This window comes from Salvia splendens, chromosome 12 (genome assembly GCF_004379255.2).
Source record: "Salvia splendens isolate huo1 chromosome 12, SspV2, whole genome shotgun sequence".
NCBI classification, from domain to species: domain Eukaryota; kingdom Viridiplantae; phylum Streptophyta; class Magnoliopsida; order Lamiales; family Lamiaceae; genus Salvia; species Salvia splendens.
In genome coordinates this window covers 384,025-403,627 of record NC_056043.1, presented here as the reverse complement: position 1 = coordinate 403,627, position 19,603 = coordinate 384,025, and the positions used below count along the sequence as shown (strand labels likewise).

General features: G+C 39.5%; 2 protein-coding genes across 2 annotated transcripts; both read left to right on the top strand.

Moving 5' to 3' along the window:
- The first annotated feature begins 684 nt into the window (after window positions 1–684).
- LOC121759362 (choline-phosphate cytidylyltransferase 2-like) lies at window positions 685–3,498 on the top strand. The gene is made up of 8 exons (XM_042154918.1): window positions 685–977; window positions 1,103–1,216; window positions 1,428–1,523; window positions 1,980–2,022; window positions 2,128–2,283; window positions 2,366–2,446; window positions 3,069–3,179; window positions 3,252–3,498. Exons 1-8 carry the CDS (start codon window positions 784–786, stop codon window positions 3,408–3,410), a joined length of 954 nt encoding a protein of 317 aa, XP_042010852.1. The 5' UTR covers window positions 685–783; the 3' UTR covers window positions 3,411–3,498.
- A 4,149-nt stretch (window positions 3,499–7,647) lies between these two features.
- Window positions 7,648–9,304, top strand: LOC121759743 (anthocyanidin 3-O-glucosyltransferase 2-like). The gene has a single exon (XM_042155426.1). The coding sequence runs from the start codon at window positions 7,795–7,797 to the stop codon at window positions 9,199–9,201; it is 1,407 nt and encodes a 468-aa protein (XP_042011360.1). The 5' UTR covers window positions 7,648–7,794; the 3' UTR covers window positions 9,202–9,304.
- Window positions 9,305–19,603: the final 10,299 nt, after the last annotated feature.

Sequence of the window (19,603 nt, the reverse complement as noted above, 5' to 3'; positions counted from 1 at the left end):
CATTGCATGTGAAAACAAAATAGTATTAGAATTCTAAACATGCTCATTATAATTAATTAATATATACTCCATAGTTAGAGATCCCAAATCTAAATTCAATAACAAAAAAAAGAAACCATGCTCATGGTTTATGACTTTCGGTAGTTATGCAATTAGACCAATGTGAATTGGATTCAAAATAACCTTTTACAGTTTTACACATATATTTAATAAAAAAACGAAATACATATTCAAATAATTAACAATGACAAGTTTTCACGTCGTAAAGCAACAAAAACTACAAACCAAAAAACTACAAACCAAAAACTATTTAGTACCATCACTCATTATTAATAGTACTAGAGAATTGGTCTCTATAAGTGAGAAAAGTTAAGAAATTATAAAATAGAAACGGTTATAATGTATAAAATATAAAGTATCAAAAACGATTAATAAATACTATATATAAATGGACAAAATGATGGAATATGTGATTGAAATAATGATTAAATTTATATGTCGTGAGATACTATTATACATAGTAAATATAAATTTGTATGTATATATTAAAATGACAAAAATGATATCTTTTGTCTAGAGTAAGTATAAATTAATTTTGCTTATTGAAAAAATAAAAAATAAAAAATAAGTACATATAAAATAAAATATCTGAAATTGTATGATCAAAATAAAATTCAAGTCGGCAGTCTAAGAGTATATTCGTTTTTTCTTCACAGTAATTTATTAGCAGCTGAAAAAATCAAGCAAAAGAGTTTGCAGAAATCGAAACCGCCGACGGCTGCGATGGTCGATAGCGGTGTTGCTGCGGCGGCGACGGAGCAGAGGCAGACCACCACTGCCAACGCAGCTGAGCTCACCAAGAGCGACGCCGTCAACGCTCCTTCTTCGTCTGACCGCCCAATTCGTGTCTACGCCGACGGGATCTACGATCTGTTTCACTTCGGCCACGCTCGCTCCCTCGAGCAAGCCAAAAAATCGTATGATTTCGTGCTTTCATCTGATCTTTACTGTGTTAGTCGGTTCAATTCGTTTTCCTTTTGGTTGATTCAGTTTGTCCAGTTCAATTTTGTGCTTGATTTAATAATTTATTTATCTTTTTTAGGTTTCCGAATACTTACTTGCTTGTTGGGTGCTGCAATGATGAGGTTACACACAAGTTCAAAGGGAAGACTGTTATGACTGAATCGGAGCGTTATGAATCCCTTCGCCATTGCAAGTTTGTTCATTTCTGTGTTCCTTTCTTTTTTTTACTGGTTTTCCTATGTTCATGATTGCCTAATCTCGATTTAGATTTGGCCTCTATTAGTCTGTGGATAGTTGATGCATCTTCATCTTATTAGGATGTTGGATTTGATTCATTTCGTTGTGGCTTGAATGGTGGAGTTGGTGTCTAGTTGAATTTACATTTGTCTTATTTGCTATGGCAGGTGGGTGGATGAGGTTATTCCTGATGCCCCATGGGTGATTGATCAAGAATTCTTGGACAAGCACAATATAGATTACGTTGCTCACGATTCTCTCCCGTAAGTGTTGCATATCAAGTTAATCTCATTCCGATAGAATCTCGGATTGGACTCGGTACTTGTGAGAAGTTGGTGATCCTTTGGTTCCAGCTATTACCTTTTGGTCTACTAACTTTTTTTTCTCGTTCTGCTTCTGTATTATTTTTATGTTGCTGATGCTATTCTACCTAAGCACATGTTTTCTTATGCCATGCCTATGTCAACTTCTTGGAGAGTGTTGGTTATTAAAGGCTTAGGCTCTTGTGATTTGCTAGTCTAGGTCATTTATGCACCTCTGTTGATATATGAATTGGTGAAAGTTGATGCATTTATATTCTAACTTAATTTATTGTTCTTGCTGTCATGATCCCAGATTCCTGATTTGGTTATTTGTGGTCATGAAAATGATGAGATCAGAACTGGTATATTCAAATTTATGGCTTTCTACCTCTAAATGGATGTAATCTTTTATTGCAGTTATGCTGATGCAAGTGGAGCTGGAAATGATGTTTATGAATTTGTAAGATGGATTCTGTTTAAACATTTCAATAATATTATAACTGCTGATGTTTCTCTTTCCACTTAGTTGACACTTGGTTATCATACTTAACTACATCTGGTGTAGGTCAAAGCTGTGGGGAGGTTTAAAGAGACCAAAAGGACTGAGGGGATCTCAACATCTGACATCATTATGAGGATAGTAAAAGACTACAACCAATATGTGATGCGCAATTTGGACCGTGGGTATTCAAGAAAGGAGCTTAATCTTAGCTATGTCAAGGCACGGTCCCCCTTCATTCTGAGTTGCTCTGTACTACTTCAGTTATTTCTTTAGAATTTTCACATTTTTGATTTTTTTTCAGGAAAAGCGACTAAGGGTAAATATGCGACTAAGGAAGCTGCAAGAGAAAGTTAAGGAGCATCAAGAAAAGGTTGGGGAGAAGGTACAGCTTCCTTCCGCAATCCAATTTTTATGCATTAATTGTTCAAAGAAAAAGTGTAGGTAAAACAAATCATTTCGTAAAACTGATTTATCTCTGTGAACTTTAAGAAGAAAATGACCCTAATATTAGGAGAAATAGTAGTTGGAAAGTGGAGCAATTATATTTGTTTTGCTGTGCCACTTTTTCCTCTCCTTTTTTTGTTCAGAAAATATTTTGGGAGCTGCTATTTGGTTTCAACAATTGTTCTCCAGCTTCCCTTTTTTTATGCTAAAAGGCTTTCTTCTTCTTTATCACCCTTCACTTAGGAATACTTATTCCCTAAAGGATGAATCACCCATTCCATCTACTACACAGCATGCTAGTACGTGTTCCAGTCTTCCCAAAAAACTTAATACTGTTTTCGTGTTTAATTTATATACCTCTCTCAAGTCCATTTTGTTCCTTCATACCAACCACCTTGTTTTGCTTTACTGACTAGTATCTATGATTTGTAACACTACCTTTTATGCATTCACACAAGTGCAGTTAATCACTGATCTATTTAGGCTATTTATATACCCTATGAAGCATTTCTTATTCGTTTTACATGTGTCACACATGGCTCCATCTTCAATTTCTTCAGATACAAACAGTTGCCAAAACAGCTACCATTCGCCGGGACATGTGGGTTGAAAATGCTGACAGACTGGTTGCTGGATTCCTCGAGATGTTTGAGGAGCGTTGTCACAAAATGGTGAGCTGCAATCCAAGGCGTACTAACATTCCTTGCTGTCATTCTTAACTTTTTCACTTCTATCTTTCTCAGGGAACTGCCATTAGGGACCGGATTCAAGAGAGTTTAAGGGGACAGAACGGAAGGGGCTTACTGGATTACGGGGAAGATGGCGATGACCAAGAAGACTACTATGACTCCGAGGAAGGGTACTATGATGATGATGAATACTATGACAGTGATGATAAATGACTATCTTGTACATTAAGCTGTGAGTAGTTGTACCGTGTGCTGCTTGCTGACTTTTCATACAATAGAGGTGAAGAAGTACTTTGATTGATTTGGTTTGTTGATTGATTTTTTTTTATCTTCTTGGTGTGTTCATGTGGTTATAGTTTCCAGAATATATAGTTTATTACTGGTGATTAGAGCAACAACGTAATGTTTCCAAATGTACCAAGTTGTTAACAGTGTGACAATGTTTGGATCTCTCCCTCTCAGTTTCAATGTTCAGGATATTTTAAAAAAATAAAATTGAAAAATTGATGTCATAAATTACAAAGGTGTGGATGGCCTAAAAAAAGAAAGATTTCGGAAAAAAAGATTCATTTTGCTGACCTTTCGAAATTTGGGATTAAATACGTTGACCTTTCGGAATATGGGTTCATGGGCTGCAACCAATGTTTTAAAAATTGAACTGGACCGGCCGGTTCGACCGGTTCAACCGCGAACCGGTCGGTGGTCCGGTCCGGTTAGCACTATAAAACCAGTGACATGTTCAACTGCCATGAACTGCCGAAACCGGCCGGACCGGTCTGGCCGGGAACCGGTTCAAATGCTTTTCAAAATTTTTATTCTAACATTTTGGCCTTGATAGGGGTCGAACTCAAGAGTTCCCGGTGAACTTACCAACAATTCTACCACTACACCACAAGGACTTCTTAGTAGTAATATGAACATAAGTTATTTTCATATGTTAAACACGAAATATTTTATCTATATAAACTAATAATCCGTGTTTAATACGTATATATGTATATTAAGAATATGTGATTAATTATATTAAAAGTTTACTACTATTTGATTATATACTAGGAGTATTTACTAAATATATGTTTTTAATTTATGTTTATTCATATATCTTTGTGTATAATATTATTTTACTGCATTACTTTTTGAAAATAATACTATGAACTTATTTATTTTTATACATAAATATTAAATTTTTTATTTACAATAACTTACTACTAGTATAATTTATATATTTAATTATATTTGTTGATAAAAAGTTAATAAAATTCTATCATTCACTAAAAATATATTCTTTTTAATTTTATATTTATTTAAGATAATTCATTTTAATTTTATATATTCTTTTAAGAAATTATTAATTATAATATATTTCTTATATTTTAATTATACTTTTACAATCACTAATGTTTTATAATATAGGAGTTTATAATTATACATAGAGTTTAATACTAGTTTTTAATATTGTGTATTATAATTTATTATTGTATTTAAACTTAACGTCATTAAATATTCTAATATACTAGTACAAGACTTGTTTTCTATAATAATACTATTAAATGTATAATACTATAATCTTGATTCTATAAAACTGGTTCCGTGTTGCATTATAGAAGGTGTTTGTATGCATTACAGGGTTATTATTGACATTTGATGGAAAAGTAACTGCCACATTTTGGTATCTGCGAATAATGCACCACATGGTCACGAGTAATGCATATAATTGACTATATAATGCACAATATGTGAACTGCAATGCATACGAATAAGATGTACCATGTTATGATGTTTGGACACACGTTTCTTGTTTCCCCTAAGGGTTTAATAAGCTTAGGGGCTAGGGTATAGTACGTAGACAAGTATGTAATCTTCACATGGTAACGAGTAATGGATATAATTGACTATATAATGCACAATTTGTGAACTGCAATGCATACGAACAAGATGTGCTGTGTTATGATGTTTGACACACGTTTCTTGTTTCCCCTAAGAGTTTAATAAGCTTAGGGGCTAGGGTATAGTACGTACGCATTAATAACGAATTATAAAACGATACGAATAATTCACCAAATTGTCACGAGTAATGGATGTTATTAACTATATAATGCACAATATGTGAACTGCAATGCATACAAATAAGATGTACCATGTTATGATGTTTGACACACGTTTCTTGTTTCCCCTAAGGGTTTAATAAGCTTAGGGGCTAGGGTATAGTACGTAGACATTACTAACAAATTGTTGTTATTGGAATATACGTATGTGCATTATTTAGTTTAGGTAGTGCATTATGTAGCTGTTAATTGTCATTATCTCAGTATATTATGCATTATTAGAGGTATTGTGTATATGGGTTAATCAACGGATTGAAGATTACATACGTGCATTTAGTAATGTCTACGTACTATACCCTAGCCCCTAAGCTTATTAAACCCTTAGGGGAAACAAGAAACGTGTGTCAAACATCATAACATGGTACATCTTATTCGTATGCATTGCAGTTCACATATTGTGCATTATATAGTTAATAACATCCATTACTCGTGACAATTTGGTGAATTATTCGTATCGTTTTATAATTTGTTATTAATGCGTACGTACTATACCCTAGCCCCTAAGCTTATTAAACCCTTAGGGGAAACAAGAAACGTGTGTCAAACATCATAACACATCACATCTTGTTCGTATGCATTGCAGTTCACAAATTGTGCATTATATAGTCAATTATATCCATTACTCGTTACCATGTGAAGATTACATACATGTCTACGTACTATACCCTAGCCCCTAAGCTTATTAAACCCTTAGGGGAAACAAGAAACGTGTGTCAAACATCATAACACAACACATCTTGTTCGTATGCATTGCAGTTCACATATTGTGCATTATATAGCCAATTATATGCATTACTCGTGACCATGTGGTGCATTATTCGTAGCGGTTTCCAGCCATTATTAGATTACTATTGTACCCTCATAATGCACAAAATAGGACAAATAATGCAACACGGGATTAATTACCCAATGTTGATCTTGACCGTCCATTTCTCTAATCTAATGGCTGATATTAAGAAGGAAAAAGGAGGAAATATAGGAAAAGGAAATGAATACATCCATATATATATATATATATATATATATATATATATATATATATATATAAACAGTATTCCGGTTCAACCAATGGTTCGACCAGTGAACCGGTTGAACCAGTGAACCAGTAATGACGCCGGTTCGCTTGCCGGTCCGGTTTTTAAAACATTGGCTGCAACACTAGCCCAACTCTATCTTACTCACACGTGATTCACAACAGAAGGAAATAATTAGGAAAAAACAACATAGTAGTAGTACTAATTTTTAATACCACTTGCAATACAAACTAATGCAAAAAAAAAACACTTTGGCTAGAAATTCCAATGACAAACTTTTAGTTGATTAGGTAAGAGCCAGAAATCAAATTTTGACATTATCTCGCTAAAATGGACTGAGGAAAAAAGCTTGAACTCGTAGCTGATGCCCCTTAATTAAGATAAGCACAGGAACTTGAATTGATAATGCATCCTTGCGTTTGGGTGAAAACGAGATGTTTTAGAATTGAGATGAAAAATATAAGAATTGGGGTAAAATTATTACTGGGGATAGTTAAGTTCATAAATATTATAGGGAAAATAATAAGAGAAAAGAAGATAAAAAGGAGAAAAACTCGAAAATCCCTTGTTCTGAAAAATTTGCATGCCTCGATCCCATATTTCAAAAAGTCAACGAATTTAATGTTAAATTTCGAAAGGTCAGCGAAATTAATCCCTTTTCCGAAATTTCTCACCCTAAAAACTCATGTGGAATTAAATTTCTCACCCGAATAAGAATGGTGTTAAAAAATGATGCTCACAAGGTTGTGTCTTGTTATTTTATATAAATTCATTTAACATGTTTACCTAGTTAATTTTGATTCAAAACTTTATATTGATTTGTATTGTTTTTCGATTTTATTCTGTATGATTGAATTTTCTAAAAAATAATTACAAGAAGATCAATTAAATCTACATAGTAGTATTTAAATAATAAATAGTAATTTAGTATTTAATGTGATTCTAAAATCATTCAATAGATATATACTCGTAAACTATAATAAATAAAAGAAAATAAAATTTGATAAACAAATTTATAATTTTTTAATATATTTCAATTTGTATTATAATTATAACTTTATCAAAATACATAACTGACAAAAATATTCAATTTATTTTACGATTATTATTTACTCCCCCGTCCACTAAGTGTCTCATTTTGTTATTTTTGTTCGTCCACCAATAAATATTGTTTTTTTTACTGCTTTGTTAATGGATCTCACATTCCCCTAACTTTATCTCACTCATATTTCACTATAAAACTAGATGAATATAAAAGTAGACCCACTTTTTACTAATTTTTTCTCGTGCATTTTCTACTACTCTATATTTTTTAAAATTCTTGCCAGGTCATATTTGCCTTATATAGGTAGACAAGGAGTAAAAGATATTCTTCGTTGTTCCTTGAAACCTCATCCTAGCTACCTTATCTCTTTCACAAAACAACCACAACAAACTAATCCAAACAGCCGCCGGAAAATGGAGAAATTCGAGCTAGTATTCATCCCATCTCCGGGGCTGAGCCACCTCGTCGCCACCGTGCAAACCTCAAAGCTCCTCCTCGACCGCGACGCCCGCCTCTCCATCACCATCCTCACCATGCAGCTCCCCAACGACACCACCGTCGACACCTACACCGCCAAAATCTCCGCCTCCGCCTCCCCCCGCCTCGCCTTCGTCCCCCTCCCCATCCCCGGCGACTGGTCCCCGCAGTCGAAAACCTCCCTCTTCGACCTCATCGACAACCAGATCACAAACGTCAGAGACATAATCGACCAGCGCCGCCGCGATATCCCGATCGCCGGAGTCGTGCTCGACATGTTCTGCCTCAAATTCATCGACCTCGCCCGAGAATTCGCCATTCCGGCCTACTGCTTCTTCACCTCTGGCGCGTGCACGTTAGGCCTGTTTCAATACGTGGTCTCGTTGAAGTTCGACGAGAATAAGGAGCTCTCGGAGTTTAAAAACTCCGATTCTGAGCTTCCGGTGCCCTGCTTTTCTCTCCCCGTTCCGGCGAAGGTGCTGCCGGCGGTGTTCGTCGATGGCGGCCCGATCGCCGACGTGTTTTTGAATTATTTTAAGAGAATATCGGAGACGGATGGAATTGTGGTAAATACTTTCTACGAATTCGAATCGTATGCTATCGATTCGATGGCGGGAAAAAGCCCTAGGGTTTACCCGGTCGGGCCGATATTGGATTTAAGTAGCCAATCGAATGAGGACGACGCGAAAAAATGGCTCGACAATCAGCCGGAGAAGTCGGTCATTTTCTTGTGCTTCGGAACGATGGGGAGTTTCGGAAAAGAGCAAGTGAGGGAGATCGCTCTGGCTCTGGAAAATAGCGGTTGTCGGTTTTTGTGGTCGCTGAGGAAGCCGGGGGCGATGGGGGGAAGGTTGGTGGTGGAGTACGAAGATTTTGGGGAGGTTTTGCTGGAGGGGTTTTTGGATAGGACGAAAGGGGTCGGGCGAGTGATCGGGTGGGCGGGACAGGTGGCGGTGTTGGCACATAAAGCGGTTGGGGGGTTTGTGTCGCACTGTGGGTGGAATTCGACTATGGAGAGTGTGTGGTTTGGGGTGCCTGTGGCTACTTTCCCGCTTTACGCGGAGCAGCAGTTGAATGCGTTTCAACTGGTGAAGGAGTTGGAGATGGCGGAGATGATTAGATTGGATTATAAGATGGATTTTAGGGGGGAGGAGTCGCCCGAGATTGTGGGGGCCGGGGAGATCGAGGGGGCGATACGGCGGCTAATGGGGGCAGAAGGGGATGAGGTGAGGAGGAAGGTGGAGGAGATGAGGAAGAAGGGAAGGGCGGCTTTGGAGGAAGGTGGGTCTTCTTATAAAGCTCAAACTTTGTTTATTGAGGATGTTATTAGAAACATTAGTTAGTTAGTTAGTTGTATGATTTTGTTTGGAAAATTCTATTCTCGGTGTATTTTGGAATTGTATTTGTCGTATCTTGTTAAATAAATAAATTGTGCCTTGTGAAATATGTTATGTATGGATTGACGGATATCTTAATTGTAAAATATTTTGTATTGACATAATAAATTGAAGGTTCAAATCATATATATAGATTTGTGAAATAAGTACTCCATATAGCAACAAAATGTGAAAGGTGTCAAAAGTGCTTATATTGGTGGAAGGAATGAAGAAAAGGAGAAATTGAATTCAACCATAGTTGAAAATTATTATAGGTAAGAACGAGTATTATAGTATTACTAGTAAATAATATTCCAAAAACATAGGGTCCTTCCAATAAAATACCATACGATGCTAATACAAAAAATTACAAAATTGTCACATTTTCAATGAAACTACGTACGAAATTAGACGATGATCCATTTTCCATTAGGGCACTTTTACTCTTTAACATTGGCATGGATTTTATTGTCAAGATCCATCAACTCCCTAATTCCCTTCTCTATTTTATCCGCTGCCACTAGCCTCGGTGCATCCTTCCGGTAATCCATCTTGATCTCGACCGCGATCTCCAACTCGCGAACCAGTTGGAACGCATTCGTCTGCTGCTCTGCAAACATCGGCCACACGGCCATCGGGACCCCACACGAAACGCTCTCCAAAATCGAATTCCATCCACAGTGCGACACAAATCCACCCACCGCCCGATACAACAGTAGTACGCCCATTTGTGGGTGTTGAATAGGGAGAATATGTTCATTCAAGTCATATATCAGGTAAGAATCCGACGTACTCTGGTACGTCACGGCCAGGCTATCCCAGATGGCCTTCGCGCTTTGGTGGTGTGCGAAGTCCGCCACAATCTCGATCTCCATGTTGTCGACGATCCATGAGAAGACCACCAAATCGGTCTCCTCCCACTCCAGATACTCCTTATCTGTTGGCTTCGGGGGTTCCGGCACTCCGGTGATATGCCGTAGTGCTCTCCGGCTTCTGATGGCTACCCGCATCAGTCGGGCCCATAGAGCATAGTTTCTTCCATTTAGTTTGAATGCAACTGTTACATTCTTACTTGCTTTCAACTTGAGATCGCCAGTCTTGACATCTTCGTTGTCTGCCATTTCAGGTCTTGATTCGTCCGTTACCGCCTTTTGGCCGGGACAGGTATTCGGGCGATGATGATATTATATTCTGAGCCTGTGGTAATTTGGCTCTGATGCCATGTTACCAGATTACCTCCAACGAAGGTAAAATATCCGGCAGTTGATTTCCGATAATTTGGATTTCCTGCCCAATCTGCATCCGTGAACCCGTGTACTTCCAAGTTCCCGTGATTCTCAAACAGAATCCCGTGCCCTGGTGTTCCCTTCAAATAGCACACAATTCTCAAGACTGCTTCCCAGTGATCAACTTGAGGTTTGTGCATGAACTGACTGACTACTCCCACGGCGTATGCAATGTCGGGTCTCGTGTGAGAGAGATAGATGAGCTTACCCACCAGTCGCTGATATCTTGTTTGATGTGTGAGTTCAGCTCCTTCGGTCAGTCGTAGACCGAGGTTCTGCATCATCGGGGTCTCTGCAGGCTTGCAGTCGAGCATTCCTGTCTCAGCTAAGAGGTCAAGAACATACTTCCGCTGGTTGATAAATATTCCCTTGGCGGATCTCATCACTTCAATGCCCAGAAAGTACTTTAGTAGGCCCAGGTCCTTCATCTCAAACTCGGTGAATAGGTTCTCCCTCAACTGTTTGATCTCGTCCTCATCATCCCTAGTAAGAATCATATCGTCCACATAAATAATCAGACATGTGATCTTCTCTTCCCTCCTTTTTATGAACAACGTATGATCAGAGTTACTTTGTTCGTACCCATATTTCTTCATCACTTCTGTAAATCTTCCAAACCATGCTCTCGGTGACTGCTTCAATCCATAAAGTGTCTTCTTGAGTTTGCACACTTCTCCCCTTCTGAACTCCTCATCGAACCCTGGTGGAGCTTCCATATAGATCGGTTGTGTTAGCTCTCCATGCAAGAACGCATTGGTCACATCGAACTGATGTAGTGGCCAGTTTTTTGTTGCTGCAATAGAGAACAACACGCGGATCGTGTTCATCTTTGCTACTGGTGAGAAGGTCTCGGCATAATCCACTCCATAGGTTTGTGTATATCCCTTAGCCACCAGTCTCGCTTTGTAGCGATCAACCGATCCATCTGGTTTCCTCTTGATCGTAAAGACCCAGCGGCACCCCACTGGCCTAGATCCTTCCGGCCTTTTACAGATTTCCCATGTCTTATTCTTCATTAGTGCCTTCATTTCCACGATCATTGCTTCCTTCCAATGTGGGATCTTTATCGCCTCCTCTGCTGTCCGGGGAAGTTCCTCTTCTTCGTATAAGGCAGTCATAAAAGCCTTAGCCATCTTGGTCAGATTTGCCGTCGCGAAGTTGCCCACTGAATATCTGCTCTTCTTTGATATACGCTCGGGACTGTATCGTTTAGGTGGAACACCCCTTGTACTCCTTTCTGGAAGAATGTACTGTCCTGTGTCCCCATCAATTGCAGCATTCTCCGTGGGTTCTACACCAGCATCATTAGGAATAATTGTACTATTGACATTGGTTTCAGTGTTTACCTCGGACATCACTGGAGGAGGATGTTCAGATGTGGGTGACTGAGGAGGCTCTTCTGGTGACAAAACAGGCTCGACGGCAGTGCTAGTTGACTCTGTTGGTTCCGCCACAAAGTCGCTTGGTGGTGGCACAAACCAATTTAGGGGTCCACTTGTCCTATCAATCAATCTACTCTCCCCCTGACCACTAAGATTGGTGTAGAAGTATTCGCATTCTAAGAAGTTGCAGTTCATTGTCGTTATAATCTTCCTAGACGATGGGTCGTAACACCTATATCCCTTTTGATTTATTCCGTACCCCAAAAAAACACATTTTATGGCGCATGCGGAAAACTTTGTTCGTTCGTGTTTAGGAACATGGACATATACCGAGCATCCAAAGATTTTAAGGGGTAGGGTAAGAGGTTCAGGCACATCGGCTAGGGAAGACAAGAGGTTCAACGGGGTTTTCATGTTTAAGATTTTCGTAGGGAGTCGGTTTACTAAATAAACGGACGTAGCAACAGCTTCAGGCCATAGAAATTTCGGGACTTTTGAGTCAAAAAACAACGCACGTGTAATTTCCAAAATGATCCTATTTTTTCTTTCGGCTATTCCGTTTTGTTCGGAGGTATAGGGGCATGAGGTTTGATGAACTAACCCGTTGTCTGTGAAAAAAATTGACATGTCTTTGTTAACGAACTCCCTCCCATTGTCGGACCTAAGAATTTTTATCGTGGTCTGAAATTGAGTTTGGATTAGTTTGTAAAACAGAACAAATTTTTCAAAGACTTCAGATTTGTTTTTCAAAAAATACACCCAAGTCATCCTTGAGCAATCATCCACAAATAATACGAAATATCGAAAACCATGATCCCCAGTAACGGGCGCGGGACCCCAAACATCAGCATGCACAAGTGAAAAAAGACTCTTAACACGAGTTTCAGTAGATTTAAACGATTGTCTGTGGCTTTTCGCCAAAACACACGACTCACAATCAAAATCCTTAATATGCGAAAAATTCGGGTAAAGAAGTTTAAGATAACCAAGAGATGGATGACCTAGACGTCTGTGCAACAACCAAGCGTCTCGAGTAGTAGATCCGTGAGCCAACATCGCGGCACTGCCTTGGTGAGCCATCTCGTCGACATAGTAGAGGCCTTGACGCTCAGTGCCACGCCCAATTATCCTCCTCGTCCTGATATCCTGTAAAACACAGAAATTGGGATGCATCAATAGTGTACAATTCAATTCCTTCGTGACATGACTAATTGACATCAATTTATGAGACAGCTTGGGAACATAAAGACAATTTGATAGTGTCAACGTTGGAGTCATTTCAATTGTTCCACTCCCCTCTACTGAAGTAAGTTCCCCATCGGCAGTCTGTATTTGGCTTTTCATAGTCCCACAAAATTCCACAAAATCCTGTCTATCATGGGTCATAGTATCTGTCGCCCCGCAGTCAAAAATCCACCGATTATCCTTTTTCCTAGACTTATGTTGTACCGCACATGCAATAGGCAAATCATGCAAAATATCAAAACTATTGGGGCTCACATACAAGTCATCACACACCATGGGGTCCTTTTTCAATTTAGCTAAAGTTCGGGGGGCAGGATGCATAACATGGGGTTTAATGGGGTTCTGTTTTGAATTATCCAAAGGTTTGGGGTCAGAATCCATAACTCGGGGTTCCAACTGCAATTTTTTTAAATTATGAGGACCAAAATTAAAATCAACATGATATGGGCTAGGTTTTAGAAACCCTAGCCCATTACCTCATTCGTCGGCGCCTCTCTCCACTCCCCCGACTCGTCCGGCGAAAGCCGCCTGACCGACCTCCTCCGCTCGCTTGTCGCCGCCGCCGCGTGGAGTGACGCCGTCAGTGCTTCGTCCGCGAGTGGTGCTCTCTGTTCCACCGGTTTCTTCCATCCCTATAGCCAATTTCGCCTTTCCCCGTTGGCTTTCGTCCCACCACTCCGGGAATCCGATCAATTTGAAGCAGTTCTCACGGGTATGTTTGTTCATCCCGCAGTTTGAACACCACAATTTCGTCTTATCTGGCTTGGTGGCTCCGCGGCGGCTATTGGTGGCTGTGAGCGGTTGGCTGGAGCGGGTCGGCGCTAGGTGGGTTGGTTGCGTCTGGAATCTGGTCTGTCGGGCTCCAAATCCGAGCCCCACCCCGTTAGCTGCTGTGGTTGTGTCGGGGTTCACCGATGGCATAATTTTAAGCCGAACGGCTTCCCGCTTGATCCAGCCATACACGACGTCCACTGGAGGGGTTGGACTCTCCTTGAGAATGTCTCGTCGAGTCCCTTCGAATTGGGAGTTCAATCCCGCCAGGAACTTGTACAATCTTTTCTGGTTTGTAATTTCTCTATACTCACAGATTCCCTTATCGCAGCAGGTAATCGTTTTGGTTTGGCATCGATCAATTTCGATCCAAACCCCGTGTAGCGTCCTCCAGTACGTCTCCAGGTCCATGTCCCCTTGGACAATCCAGCAGGGAGGGTGTTGGCAATTGAAACTAAAAATATAACATATAACTGTCCCACATCGGTGTCAAGATAAAACTGAAACTAGTATATAAGTCTCATGGGCCCCTCCTCCTATCACCAATTGGTTTTAGGATGGAACCCACGGATTTCTATCATGGTATCAGAGCGGGTCGCCGACTGTGGGTCATATTTAACTGACCAAGCAGTATATCTGGGCTGAAACCGAAAAAAATGACTGACCCAACAGTATAACTGGGCTGAAAATTTGGGCCAAGTGGTCCCAACCGATCGAACAAAATTGGACCGATTGTCCAATCGATTAGAAAAAAGTCCAACCCCTCCAAGGTTCACCTTGAAGGGTTTGAGGGAGGGTGTTGGCAATTGAAACTAAAAATATAACATATAACTGTCCCACATCGGTGTCAAGATAAAACTGAAACTAGTATATAAGTCTCATGGGCCCCTCCTCCTATCACCAATTGGTTTTAGGATGGAACCCACAGATTTCTATCAGTGGGGCCCACCCTATCACACCGTCCGATCTAGGAACCCGTCCGGAAGCACTTTCCCAGGATCCATGTACTCGCCGATTCCCGCCCCCGTCTCCTTGGACGGCGGCTTCCTCAGCGACCATAAAAACCGTGTCCCGTTCCGTTCCAACGCCGACGCCATTTCCGTCACTTGCGCCTCGTCGAAGTAGCCGTTCATCCCGAAGCAGAGGAACGCCACAGAGGACTCGGGCTGCTCGTCGAGCCACCCGAGGATCTCCTCGTGGCCTCGTCCTGGAGGAGCGGGCCGACGGGGTAGACCGCCGGCGAGTGCGGCGATCGCGTGCGCCTCGAGCTCGATGTACGTGTTGACGACGAACGAACCAACATCTTCTCCGCCAGTTATCTCTCGTATCAGAGTTGCAGATAATAGTCACTTTGGCTTAAAGTAATATGTTGTCCTCAATTGGCGAGCTCAACACTAAGGGGCTGTTTGATAGGGAATATGAGATTTGGCAGAATATGATAAGAATACATATATTGGGTGGGGTCATATCATATGGCTCATTAATATGGAGTTATCTACTTTAGCTAATGGACCAGAAATCTGGTCGTCTTGTGTAAATTTTGAAAATATTAGATTTGTGTCTCCCTTTTGCCTTTAATTGTTCTTAGCATGTCTATATATTCAGGCAATGGAAGTACGTTGATGTTAACCAGCCGCTATAACAGTGAAAAAATATACCCCTATTATGCTCATGAAGTGAAAGCTTTAGAATCTGATAAGAGCTGGCAATTGTTTTGAAATACAATTAATAAATTTACGAATGATGAGAACAAATTCTCAAAGGAGTTGGAGAGGAAGGGCAAAGAGATGCTGAAACAATGTGGGGGGTTTGTGATACGAGCCTTATCCAGTTTAGATAATATAGGGATTTAGCGTATCTTCTTTTATTATTTTGTTTAGATATTATAGGGATTTAGCATATCTTTTTGTATCCACACATATTATAAATATATATCGAGTCTTCCATAATATTCAATCAATCAATCTATGAAATTATCGATTTTGACTCAATTAATTGTCCATCAAGAAACCGTCTTTACCGCTGACGACGATAACCTCTCTCGCGCCCAGCAGTCTCCTCTGCTGGAAGTCTTCGCCGACCCAAATCTCTTGGGCGCTCGACGGCTACGGTCTTGTTTCTTGATTGTGTGTGGAATTCGAACATTAAGGAAGACTATCCTTAACAACTGATGCTTTCATCGTGAGCTCACCCTCCACAACACCGATCGAACCATAGCTACGTCGCTGCTCGACCAGAAACCACCGCGCACAGCAACTAGCCACATCGATCGAGCCACATCTATGTTGCTGCCTGATGTATATTTTTCGAGCTTTTATATCAATGAATTAATGACACACAAGCTTAATAAAATAGCTCTAAAATTACAACTTTCTGCAAGAGTACAGATGCAGTTGTAGTAAAAGAGTGTCGAACCACAGGGAGGCGTACGGTTATTTAACAAGGTTTGACAAGATTAATAAACAATTTAAAAACTAAATAAAGACTATTCGAACGGAAAAATATGTCACTCCAAGTTGCTCACTAGGCTTGTATTGTTCTACACCTTTAACAATGAAACATAAGAAGGGATTAAAACATCAACCTAATCGCGTGCACTGAACATGTTTGCGACGTATAGTACACAGTCAGCTGAACACTTGTTCCATGAACCAACTTTCAACGACATTTAATTCCTGCGGATGCGCGGGAACAAACGTTGTCTACTATAATCACTTACCTAATCCACTATCAAATTATCCCCTGAACAGTTCTAATTCGATAGCATACCAACAAACGATCATTCCTAAACTATGTTAAAGAGACAATAGCAGAGGAATTAACATCACTACGTTATTAGCCAAAAACATAGTGAATAAATATTGAGCACATTGTTGGACACAAACATATGAAATCAATGGTGTAAAAACATCCATACAAGCCTAGATTACAACTTGGAGCAACAAAGGAAGCTTAGCCTAAACACATGGTGAATTTGCAATTAAAACCGTAGGATTCAAGCTCTTGATGAGTGGAGTTGGGATTTGGAGTCGGATCGTCGGAGAGTAGGCCAGACCTTCCTCCTCTCTTTCTCCCCTTTTTCTTTCCAGCCGTCAACTCTCTCTCCCTAAAAAACGTCCCCTCACACTTCTCTCCTCCTTTTCTTTTTCTATCCTCTGCCCCCTTTTTCTCTCCCCCTCACGTCACCTTTCTTTCCATCTTTTAAGCTGCCACCTAGGGAAAAGAAACTGCTGTATAAACTCTGCAGTTCAAATAACTACCCGGCCGGGTATATTTTACAGCTGAAAATTCACCCGGCCGGGTACCTCATTTTGACCACTTTCTGGAATTTTCGTGTTCTAAACATCACACTCGGCCGGGTGAATTATTAGGAATAAAATACACCCGGCCGGGTGGCCAATTTTGAGAGCTTTCTGGACAGCTTTTTCACACTCCGAGCTTCATTCTTTGTTTCACCATTTATTCCTCTTCCTACACCACAAAACATACTTTTGCAAGCATCAAACTATATAAATCATGTAAAGTTAGGGGAATAAAAATGTACAATTTGATTCACATCAAATACCCCCAAACTTATTTACTTGCTCGTCCTCGAGCAAGATCACAATAAACACAAAACTTTAAAGCTCAGCTCACAAAAGTTTTTATAAGAGTGAATCACATATAGACATGAATGACAAAATCTAAACCTCCAACAATTCCAATCAAGAATTCCCACTCTCATGAACCATCACTTATCAACCTAGAACTTCAAGTCATAGTGCATTTCAAAGTAAGTCCAAACATGTGATCATACAACTCAAACCGTCATCATCGACTCATCAAGCATTACTTACCACATAGACTCGCGGATTTCAAATCAAACTTCTTTAACTCTACCAAGCTATTTACAAAGCATCCACAAGCAACAACAAAAAGGTCCAAGGTCTTAATTCAAGGTTGTAATGGGGCTAGGGATGAGGTAGGATAAATATGGATAGTGAGCTCAAAGGCTACACATTTGAGTGCCAAATTCTTCCCTCCTACAACTTCATTCCAAAGATCAAACAACAAAATATTACAACCAACTCTCACTCCCCCAAACTTGAGATCAAATCTAGACAAGATTACATATTACACAAATAGAAGCTCTTACTTTATTTCACAACTTTTTTTTCTTCTTCTTTCATTTTTTTCTAAACAAAACCTCGACTCTTGCAAATTTGGAGGTCGTCTTTTTCTTTCTTTTTGTTTTTTTTTTCTCTAAGAACTTCATTCTTTTCACTTATACATTACATCAAGTCTAAAAATGTCTACACTTTTGCAATACACCACCCAACACTCAACATTCAACCACCCAGCTCAAATTAGTATTTAGCACCCAAATAGTAGCAAGGTCTTTCGATGAGGCTAAAATGAGGCTTATTTAATTGGCTAAGTGATAGGCTAAGTGTTTACACAAATAATAGGGAATTAGCTCAAAGTGGCTTCTAGGGGATCATTTGATGGACTAGGCATGTGATTATTTGGCCATAGAGTTCATCCTAGTGCCTTATCCTCCCAAATCGTTGACACAAATGAATGCAAGCACGCAACTCGATAAAGCAAATCAATCCAAGATAATTTCCACAAGACATGTGACTTTCATACTCTCCTCAACTCAAGAAATCGGATGTAATCACAACATGCTCTTTCAAATAAATTCATGCACAAATTCCATTCATCCTAGGCTTCAAAGATCAAGTAAAATCAAATAAGATTTCCCAACCAGAAAGCCGAAGATAAAGCATGCACCCGTCAATTACATGATTCAAAACACTTTAGCATATAATACACCCAATAACATGCATCACAAATCATTCACAACCCCCTCAAACTTAAATGCATCATTGTCCTCAATGCATGCAAAGAAGAACAAAAATAAAGTAAAGGGAAAGAGAGCTCCCCCAAACTTGGCATGATGTCCATAGTGCATTCGGGTGGGAGGGTGGGTGTATTTTCCTTTGTAGGTGTGATTCCTCCTAAGCTCCAATATGAGTCTCATCTCCATGTTGCTCCTACAAAAAGAAAAAAAAAAAAAAAACACAAAAAGAAAACAAAATACTCAATTCATAAAAATACATCGAAGGAAAGAATTGAGCGAACAAAACCCTCGATTTATTAAGAGAAAATAAAAAACTAAAAACTCATTGGGTTGCCTCCCAACTAGCGCCTTTGTTTAAAGTCGTTGGCTCGACTTAGCCTTCTAGCTACAACTCTGTAACAAGAAAATAAAATGTTAGAAAGCTATACAAAAATAAAAATAAAAAAAAATTCTAAATTAAATAACCAGTTGCCTCCCCGGCAACGGCGCCAAAACTTGATGTATATTTTTCGAGCTTTTATATCAATGAATTAATGACACACAAGCTTAATAAAATAGCTCTAAAATTACAACTTTCTGCAAGAGTACAGATGCAGTTGTAGTAAAAGAGTGTCGAACCACAGGGAGGCGTACGGTTATTTAACAAGGTTTGACAAGATTAATAAACAATTTAAAAACTAAATAAAGACTATTCGAACGGAAAAATATGTCACTCCAAGTTGCTCACTAGGCTTGTATTGTTCTACACCTTTAACAATGAAACATAAGAAGGGATTAAAACATCAACCTAATCGCGTGCACTGAACATGTTTGCGACGTATAGTACACAGTCAGCTGAACAC